The sequence below is a fragment of the Podarcis pityusensis genome (genome assembly GCF_964106645.2).
Source record: "Podarcis pityusensis genome assembly, chromosome: 2".
NCBI lineage: Eukaryota > Metazoa > Chordata > Lepidosauria > Squamata > Lacertidae > Podarcis > Podarcis pityusensis.
The window spans coordinates 118,892,992-118,903,354 of record NC_138029.1 but is presented as its reverse complement, the minus strand read 5'-3'; the positions used below and the strand labels follow the sequence as shown (position 1 = coordinate 118,903,354).

The window sequence follows — 10,363 nt, the reverse complement described above, 5'->3', positions numbered from 1 at the left end:
ATCCATCCAGTTCAGACCCCCATTTCATTTGTGGATTTTGAATGATTGTATTCCACCATTTTCTAGTATGGTTTACCATTTATGATTTTCCCATGAAATCATGGAATGGCAGAGTCTGAAAGGATCCCAAGGATTATCTAGTCCAGCCCCCTGCAATGCAGGAATTGCAACTAAACTCGTTAGTTGTTTTAATTCCTTAGGCCTAGTGATATTACATTCTCAAGAATTATATTTTGGAGAATAATTAACATCACTACTTAGTCCTGCAGTTGTCTTCTTTGCATGATTTCACCTTTTGCTTGAAATAAGGAAACAACAGAGGCTATGTTATGGTGATGATTTGTAAAAAAAGATTTATTTTTTAGCTACTGCATTGTAGCCTGTTAAGCCTGTCTTTTTGCTTCCTCAGATGTTCAGTCATTCAGAAATCTTCTGAGAGGTAAATTTCACATGGAGACCCCAATTCACAGGAGGGGGCTAGTGTTTCATGGGGGTCAAGAGTCTCTTTTGTACAGCTTGACTCTGGCCCTGCTGTTTGTACCACAAAGGCAGAGAGGGTGGACTTGAAGGTGCAGAAGGCAGGGAGAGAAACTGCCCAGAAGGATCAGAAAAAAGAGGGAAGAGTTTCATTCCTGCCTAGAGAGAGTTGGGTTGCTTTTCCATGTGAGCTTTTTCTCAGACAGGTCCTCTATTTTCATGATTAAAATTTCTCCCCTGGGCGGATTTTTAAAATTTGGCAAAATGTCTCAAGTTGCTTGGTTTGGTTTACAGTAACCCGTGAAAAAATTTCTAGTGCATTAGACTCAGATCTAAGGCACCCAGCTAAGCTAGCCTAGAGCAGAGAATCGCAACAGAGCAGCATCTTAAGCTAGCCACATCCTGTATAAAACGCTTTTGTTGTGGCTGAACTAAAAGGACACTGGCTCAGCTACAAGATCTTGGAGGAGGAATCTGGGAGGGCAAGAGTTAACACCCCCCTGCCCTTAAGGAAAGTCCATATGTACGGCAACCCCACACTTGCCTGTCATGACTGTCTAAGCTCCTAACTGGTAACTTTTTGAGTTATTCCCTCTTCCCTCCATGGAACTAGTCTTATGTTATATATTACATCCAAAAGAGAAGCATGGAATAAGCTGTCCTTTGTAAAATTGCTGTGCTACCTGCCTTTTATTTTCCCCAGACTTCCAAGATGGTGGGGAGGAAGGCAAAGACAGGCCAAGTGGGTGAGAGCGATGGAGAGCAGGAATAAACAGGCTCCCCATTTAACACAATTTTCACTTGTAGGCACGAGGCCCAGAACATGACCCCCGCGAAAGTGAGGGGAGGCTTATATGTGGTTTTATGTTGTATTTTTATGCTGTGAACCACCCTGAGACCTATGGATGAAGGGCAGTATGCAAATATAAAATTATTATTATTATTAGGGGGGGTGTCCTCATATCCCAGCCCAACCCAGAGCTCCCCAAAGGCCAATCCCCTCTCCTGCCTCCTCCAATTCTCCTCTCTTTCTCCTTAGATAACACAGAAGAGATGAGTAAAAGGTTTCCTGGGTGGTTTTTCCCCTTAGAAAATGCCTGGTTTGAGAGGAGGGCAGGCACAATACACATCGGATATAAGAAAGTGAGGGAAACTGATTTAAAAACCATCAAGGAAGATATTTATTCTGATGAGAATCTGCAAGGAGGAGTCTCAGTCTAGCATGCGATGCAAAGAAATCTGAAAGGGAATCTGGTGTTTGGGGGTGTTTTTTATTATCAGGATGTCCGTTTCTGTCTCTCAGCTGACTCTGCCTATTCTTCTCTTTCCCTCATCTTCTCCCCAACAGCAAATGTCACTCTGGATCCAGACACAGCCCATCCTGAACTCATCCTGTCCGAGGATAGGAAAAGTGTGAGAAGGGGAGACAAACCTCAAGCCCTGCCCAACAATCCTGAGAGATTCAGTTACCGGCCTTGTGTGTTGGGACGTGAGGGATTCACAGAAGGCAGACATTTCTGGGAAGTCACTGTGGAAAGTGGGGAATATTGGACTCTGGGGGTTGCCAGGAAGTCTGTGGAGAGAAAGGGCTATTTCGACTTCAGTCCTGAGGAAGGGATCTGGGCTGTGGGGAAGTGGGGAGGGGAGTACTTGGCCTGGACATCCCCTGATTACTCTCTTCTGTCCCTGAGTGAGGAGCCCAGGAGGATCCGGGTGACTCTGGACTATGAAGGGGGACGTGTGTCTTTTTCTGACGCTGACTCAGGAGCCGAACTCTACACGTTCTCAGGAGCCTCGTTCTCTGGAGAGACCCTCCTCCCTTTCTTTGATCTGGGAGGATATGAAACCCACCTCAGTATCTCCTGAAGGGACTAAATCTGCCTCTCAGGCCCAGCAGGAGTTTCTCTCCAGACCAGAGTGACTGACATAAAAACCATTTACCCGCCAAGAGCAGGTTGGGCAGTTTCCCAAGGGCCCTTTGAGAGGATTCATTCCAGTCAAAATCAGCAGAAATAACAGAATAAAAATGGGTTGCTCTTGCTTTGCATTTTCCTTCCTTTCCCCAGAATTCCCTCTGCAGCTTCTTAGAGACACAGTCACACTTTTAGGAGTCCTAATAAATTTTCTCACCTTCAGTCTTGTTTTCTATTTGAGGTGTCTGATTTGGCAGAGGACGAGACTCTTAATCCCAGGGTTGTGGGTCTGAGCCCCACGTTGGGCAAAAGTTTCCTGCACTGCAGGGGGTGGGACTAGAGGACCCTCAACTCTGTAATTCTAGGAAACCTTCCTCTCCCCACAAGACCTTATGCAGCTGTGAAAATGCATGCATTGTTGGATTAATAGAGGAGTATAAAACGAACCCCTTCACCCATGTCACGCAGGATAGCTTCTTGCTCTAGAGGCCTCAGACGGGAAGAAAAATAAAAAAAATTGAACAGGGCATCATCTTCAAATGCCCTCTGCAAATACAGCCTCACCATCTCCACACATTGCCAGAAGTAAACCTCATTGCATTGAGTGGGGCTTCTGCTCAGTTAAATGTGTTTTGAGTGGATGCATTAACGTTCCTTATTTACAGGCTGGATTCTGTCTATCGGGGGCATCAAATGGGGTGTCCTCTGGATAATGCTGGACTCCAACTCCCCTCCGACTCATCCAGCATGGCCAGGGGTCAGAGAGGGTGGGAGCTGCAGTCTGGCAGCTTCCAGAAGGGGCCCCATGGCCTGTGCTGCCCCATACATTATGCAGGGCACCTTCCCTGTGTTTCTCAGCCCCACACCAAATACACAGTGCTCCCCCAAGGAGCGTCATTTCGGCAGCAGGTGCATCTGATTTCTCTCCTGGGATACTAACAGCTGGAACAACACATGCCTGTGGAATTGACCCCTCTCAAAGATCAGGCAGGACTCACTCTGGCTCCACTATCAGGGCCACTGACTACTGACCGGTGCAGCCTGCTCTCCTTTCCCTGCATTTCCCACAGGGTGGTGGCACATGATGAAATAAATACACCTTCCCCCCCCCACCTGCCTGAGCGCCACCTCCCCTTCCTCCATCCCCTACATGATGTTGGCCTCATTTGTGTGTCATCATAAGTTCCCTGGGAGCCTCCATTCACCACATGGAAAGACACAAAAGTGTCCCATTTGGTCCAGCGCCCAAGAGGGGCCACCCAGACGCCTGTGGAAAACCTGCAAGGAGGACCAGAGAGCAAAAGCACCCTTGCCCCACCTGCAGCCTTCAGCAAACCGATCTTTACAAGCATGGGAGCCAACTTGAATAAAAATATTATTGGCGGGGGGAGCAGATAAGCCCTAATCCTCTCACCTTCGGCTTGGTTTTATCACTCGCCCTCGGTCCCCTCCAGCACCTTCCCCTGCTCCTTGGCGGTGGCACGCACCCCTTGCCCCGGGCGCCCTGAGTTGGGGGTCTGGCCCGATGCCCACCCCCACTGCTGACAGGCAACACCACGCAGCCCCTTCCACACCATCCTTGGTCCAAAAAGCAGCCCTCATTACAAATGGGAGGGGCCAAAGGCCACGTTGGGAACCCCAGGGAGAAGCTGACTTGAATGGCCACTTTGCCTAGAATGGACAATGCCCCCCAAAAACACACTCACACACACACAAATGTTGGCTGTGTCCCTAACACATTTCTCTTGCATTGGCAGTCAGAATGCAGAAAAACAATGTGAGCAATAAACATGTTCAAGAATGCTGTTTGAAGGCGCACAACACAGTGTGACTTAAAAAGACACAACGGATGAAACATCAGGGCTTAGACTGAACCCTTTTTAAAGTAGGCCATGCTGGGAATAGGCATACATAGAACTGAGCAAGTGCCAATATTGCATGAAGTTGCAGAGCAGAGAGAGAGAGAGAGAGAGAAACAAATAAGGGTTATTCTATCGCTGCGGCTCAGAGCTGCCTTGGGCTCTTCTGCAACTGTCACCTAGTAACAGTCACTCCATCACTATTTCTACCCCAAATGGTCATTATAACTTGAAGAACTAGTACCTGAGCTTGTTCCTTTCCTCCTCGCTCCCTATTCCCCTTTCCTTTTATGTCACCTATTTTAGCTTGTTTTTCATTGATCTGTGAAACTGCATTCTTATTTCACCACAAACAGATCCTTATGTTCAAAGAAAGTGGTTTGAGAAGCACATTCACACTAAATCAAGCATTGCTGCAACCAGCAAGTTTTCAAACCGTAGTGATGGGTGGAGAAGAGAAACAAACTGCTATGACTGTCGGAAATGCAGCTTAAATTGTGGCAAGGTGTTGTGAGCAGGTGCCAGCAACATGGGGACCTAGTGCTTGTGAAATGGCTTATTCCCCCCTCACCCCAAAACAGCTCTGTGAGGTTGACTAGTATCAGGATGAGCAACTGGTCCAGGGGACTCTAAATTCCTAAAGCTAAAAAGGGACTTGAATCCAACTCTCCCCAAGCCCAAGTTTCTAGGCATCTGGTTGTCTCCCCCCTCTTTGCCGCCCAAAGTCAACGAAGGACGGCTGAAATGTTATGCATTTACCTGCTTGCGCATATTGTTGTTGTTGTTTAGTCGTTTAGTCGTGTCTGACTCTTCGTGACCCCATGGACCAGAGCATGCCAGGCACTCCTGTCTTCCACTGCCTCCCGCAGTTTGGTCAAACTCATGCTGGTAGCTTCAAGAACACTGTCCAACCATCCCGTCCTCTGTCGTCCCCTTCTCCTTGTGCCCTCCATCTTTCCCAACATCGGGGTCTTTTCCAGGGAGTCTTCTCTTCTCCTGAGGTGGCCAAAGTATTGGAGCCTCAGCTTCAGGATCTGTCCTTCCAGTGAGCACTCAGGGCTGATTTCCTTCAGAATGGATCGGTTTGATCTTCTTGCAGTCCATGGGACCCACCTTATTTTGGTGACAGTTGTTTTAAATTGCTTTTAATTACTGTCTTTAATGGTTGTAACCGGGGGGTAAAGGGCTAATTCATTGCAAGAATAAGAATAAGTGGGGAGCTTTATCCTCCAAGTCACACTCCAAATTTAATTTATTAACATGCTAAGCAACTGGGAGCTGCTTCTCTTGTCCAGTGGAGCAAGCAGTTTGCATTCTTTTCTCCATTTTCTCTCTGCTCAAATCACAAAGGCTTCGTTTTCTGGTGTTCTCTTAAGTTGCACAGATGGTCGGAGATTCTCCCACCATTGGGGCTTTAGCATGGCTCTAACACCAATCAGATGTTTGGAAGCTGTGGCTGGATGGTTACGTGGGAGCCGGTTGAAGTTAAATCCTTCGAAGACAGAGGTCCTCTGGCTGGGACGGGACGATATGGGATTGAGGGGGCAACTCCCATCTCTTGTGGGGGTGCAATTAGTGCCAGCACCATCCATTATGAGTTTGGGTGTAATCTTCGATAGCTCCCTCTCCATGGAGGCGCAGATTACAGCTATAACAAAGGCGGCATTTTTTCATCTCCGCCAAGCTAAGCAGTTGGGTCCTTACCTTTCTCGCCCTGACCTAGCCACTGTGATTCACGCGACAGTCACCTCCAGACTGGATTATTATAACTCGCTCTACGTGGGGCTGCCCTTGAGACTGACCCAGAAACTCCAGCGGGTGCAGAATGCCGCGGCGCGACTCCTTACGGGGTCCTCGCTGCGAGATCACATTCACCCGGTGCTATACCAGCTGCACTGGCTCCCAGTGGAGTACAGGATCAGGTTTAAGGTGCTGGTTTTAACCTTTAAAGCCCTATACGGCTTAGGACCCTTGTACCTACGGGACCGCCTCTCCTGGTATGTCCCACAGAGGAACTTACGGTCTTCAAATAAAAACATCCTGAAGGTCGCAGGCCACAAAGAGGTTAGGCTGGCCTCAACTAGAGCCAGGGCTTTTTCGGCTGCGGCTCCAATCTGGTGGAATGCTCTGTCACAAGAGACTAGGGCCCTGCGGGATTTGACATCTTTCCACAGGGCCTGCAAGACAGAGCTGTTCCACCAGGCCTTTGGTCAGGGCGTAGCCTGACTCCCTCCTTTGGCAATCTTTACAGAACTTAAGCTTATGGTTGCCATCAATTTGATTTTAATTAATTTGTATAATGGAATGTTTTTAGAATGTTGCACTATTTTATTGTTGTTAGCCGCCCTGAGCCTGGCTTCAGCTGGGGAGGGCGGGATATAAATAAAATTTATTATTATGATGATGTTATTGCTCTATTGCCATCTGAAGGGGCCCTCTTGTGCAAGAAGCAACAGTGGAGTCTTATGGATCCTCCCAGTGTCCATTTTTTCCAGGGACAGACCTGGATTTACTGAAGCCGTCCCAGTTTTGGATTTGATCCCAGAATGTTCCGCTTTTCCCTGGGATGTCCCTCTTTTTGTTAGAGAAATGTTGGAGGGTACGCTGGTGCTGTGTGTCCTTTGTCTCTTAACAGGGTGGGTTCTCTGGTGGGCAGCAGTTTTCCTTAGGTGCTTCTCACCACCTGCCCCAGAAACGGATCCATCCTCTCTCTCCTCTGAGCAGCTTTGCTGTGGATGCTCCAGTCTGTGCTGACCCTACAGAGCATTTCGCACTCGGAACTCCAGGAAACATTGTCCTTTTCTTCTCATCCTCTCATCGAGGAGCTCTCATAAGGATCTTAAAGGGAGCGTTTCCCTTCGATGTCAACACTCGTCCATCCTTCACCTGCTGGAGAGACGAGAACATCCCCCCAAAACCAACTAATTTTCTGGTCTAGAAAAACACAAAACTAAAAAGAGAGGAAATGAATACTCCCCTTCCACCCGTTAAAAGACCTTGTAGGAAATCTCTCAAAGGGACAGAGAACACCACAGAACAGTCTGAGCTCTGGACATCTCCTTTTGCCTGCTTGTTGAATCAGAGAATCTGTGACTCCAATACTCACCTGCCCTCCCAGCAGTGGGCAAGCTGAGAAGCAGAGCTCACTCCCTCAGCTCTGCTGTAACAGACCAGAGCCATCAGGCCTCTTGCTCTCACCTGCAGGCAGAAATTCCTTCAGTGGGAGAGATAGGAAGTCTGGCGAATTTCACCAGTTTCACTGCCCCTGAATTCCCTGAACAGATACATAGCAATGTTCAAAACCCTGCTTCCTACCACAGTGCTGCGAGGCGCCGGGGTGAAATCACTGAGACAGTTTCACCCCAGCGCTGCAAGCAAGCCGGAGAAGCATCAGGGCTCCCTCAGCTGGGGGGCGGGAGCACTTTAAGGGAGTCCCCAGCTCACCGTCAGCTTGCAGAGTGGGATGGTGGATTCACTCAGTGATATATCGCTGGTGAAACACCACTCCTAAGCTGGAGGGTGTCAAGAGCGGCTATGATTTCATCTGCGATATATTGCTGAGTGAAGCCGCCATTGCGGTCTGCCCCTTCTGCCGGGCCTGGGCGATGTATCGATACATCGTCCAGGCCTACTGCTGAGGAGGATTAGACCTGAGGTACAGAGAGTTGGTGGCGCTGTGGGTTAAACCACAGAGCCTAGGACTTGCTGATCAGAAGGTCGACGGTTCAAATCCCCGTGACGGGATGAGCTCCCGTTGCTCGGTCCCTGCTCCTGCCAACCTAGCAGTTTGAAAGCATGTCAAAGTGCAAGTAGATAAATAGGTACCGCTCCGGCGGGAAGGTAAACAGCGTTTCCATGCACTGCTCTGGTTCGCCAGAAGCGGCTAAATCATGCCGCCCACATGACCTGGAAGCTGTATACCGGCTCCCTGGGCCAATAAAGCGAGATGAACGCCGCAACCCCAGAGTCAGCCACAACCTAATGGTCAGGGGTCCCTCTACCTTTTTACAGAGAGTTGGTTAGGAAATGTAGAATCCAGACACAAGACTTACCCAGCAAACCGGCTTCTTCTTCATCTCTTTCCTGCTTGATCTCCGTGGCCAGCAGCCTCTGGTCAGTGTCTGATGCGGCCTGCCAATCCGCCGTGGAGAAGTTCACTGCTGCCTGGTCCTGAAATGGTGCTGACACCTGAAATAGCAACATGGAGTCACTTTTGAGATGGCAGGGACAGGCCTTAGGAGGGTTGAGCTCTAGCGGCAACATTATGATCCTACACCAGTCTACTGAGAAGTAGACTCCTGAGTCTGTGGAAGCAGACATACCCCAAGTCAACCCTGCAGGTACCACACAGACCCATCTTATCCCAGTCAGCATCTGTATTGGATCAAATCCGCACTTTGGACTATGCTGAAATGGCAAAACTCACCGGAAAGCTAAGGAACCAAGAAGACAAAAACTTCAAGAAATAATGGGGTGTGGGGGGGAATATAATTTATTTAGGAGACCACTGTAAGCAGATGAAAACATTAGCAGGATTTTAATATCGTTTGTAACGTAACAAACACTTTGGACAATATGGACAGATACAAAAATTAGATTATGGAATAATATGCAATTGAAAATGTTGACAATAAGACCCATGGAAGGGATGGTGGGAAGTCTTGAGATTCAGAGAAATCTCTATATACGGATGTGCATTTGTTATAAATTTATATTTGCAAAACCAAATAAAAACGATTTCGGATCAAATCTGCACTTTCCTTTTAAAGCCCTCTTATGCCACTTTAAAGGGACGCGGGTGGCGCTGTGGGTTAAACCACAGAACCTAGGGCTTGCCGATCAGAAGGTCGGCAGTTCAAATCCCCGCGATGAGGTGAGCTCCCATTGCTCGGTCCCTGCTCCTGCCAACCTAGCACTTCGAAAGCACCTCAAAGTGCAAGTAGATAAATAGGTACTGCACCGGCGGGAAGGTAAACAGTGTTTCCGTGCGCTGCTCTGGTTCGCCAGAAGCGGCTTAGTCATGCTGGCCACATGACCCAGAAGCTGTACGCCGGCTCCCTCGGCCAGTAAAGCCAGATGAGCGCTGCAACCCCAGAGTCGGCCACGACTAGACCTAATTGTCAGGGGTCCCTTTACCTTTACGCCACTTTAAACTTTTCCCCTCCTAAAGCTACAACTCTCAGAGAGGATTAATAATCAAACCCTCTTTCCAGGGAACTCTGGGAATTGTAGCTCTGCGAGGGGGATAAAGGCTGTTTCTTAACTACTCTCAGCACCTTTAACAAACTACAGCTCCCAGGATTCCTTGGGGAAAAGCCATGACTGTTTGAAGTGGGATAAGGATGCTTTAAATGTATAATGCAGATGGGAGTTTCACACATACCGACCGACAACCTCACCTCTTTCCCTTGCCTCTGGGTCTCCTGCTGCACCCGAAGGAACCCCTCGGCCAGAGTCACCGCCTGGGAGCAGGTCTCCGGCCCACACTCCCTCACCCAGCTCTGGATCTCTGGCGGCAGGACGGTCAGGAACTGCTCCAGGATCAGCAGCTCCAGGATCTGCTCCTTGGTGTGCCGCTCCACTTTCAGCCACTGGGAGCAAAGCTCCTGGAGTTGGCTGTAGGCCCCTCTGGGCCCCTCGGCCTCCTGGTAGCAGAAGCGCCTGAAGCGCTGGCGCTGCATTTCCCTCCTCAAGGCGTCCCTGCGCAAGATGGCTGCCTTCACTTTCCCATAATCCTCTCTGTCTCCGGTCTCCAGCCTCTGAAAGGCCTGCTCATTTGTAAAGACATCTATTATGGATCTGAACCTATATGTACAGTACTGTATTAATTCAGAATTTAAATAACAAAAACACGCAGGGATGAAAAATTTGTATGAGTCACCCCATAACAGAGGCCTGTTTTATCTTTTTCCTTACACAGTGGTACAATCAGTCCTCTTGAACAAGTTGCACAACTGCAGGATGTATTTATACTGACTGACTTGGATGAATAAATGTTTTAAAAATATTTTTTTTCTTAATCATTATTCAGGGATTATTTAACAGCTTCATTCACAGATTGTGGCATCACATGGGGGAGAGCCTGGCAAACGCACCGGTGGCACACTCTGGGTG

The 10,363-nt window shown here is 48.6% G+C and overlaps 1 protein-coding gene across 4 annotated transcripts in view; it reads right to left on the bottom strand.

The window, feature by feature from the left end:
• Positions 1 to 1,634: 1,634 nt before the first annotated feature.
• Positions 1,635 to 10,363, bottom strand: part of LOC308470095 (zinc finger and SCAN domain-containing protein 21-like) — a 9,326-nt gene continuing 597 nt past the window's right edge. Inside the window, exons 2-5 of one of the 4 annotated variants that reach the window (XM_080993368.1) lie at positions 9,649 to 10,054; positions 8,302 to 8,437; positions 7,356 to 7,447; positions 1,785 to 1,869 (exon numbers count right to left, since the gene is read on the bottom strand). In XM_080993368.1, coding sequence (XP_080849494.1) covers positions 7,401 to 7,447; positions 8,302 to 8,437; positions 9,649 to 10,054 — 589 coding nt within the window. In that variant the 3' untranslated portion in view covers positions 1,785 to 1,869; positions 7,356 to 7,400. Of the gene's footprint in view, positions 1,870 to 6,024; positions 7,139 to 7,355; positions 7,448 to 8,301; positions 8,438 to 9,648; positions 10,055 to 10,363 lie in introns of those variants that run through there. The other 3 variants (XM_080993369.1, XM_080993370.1, XM_080993367.1) reach the window with 3 other exon arrangements.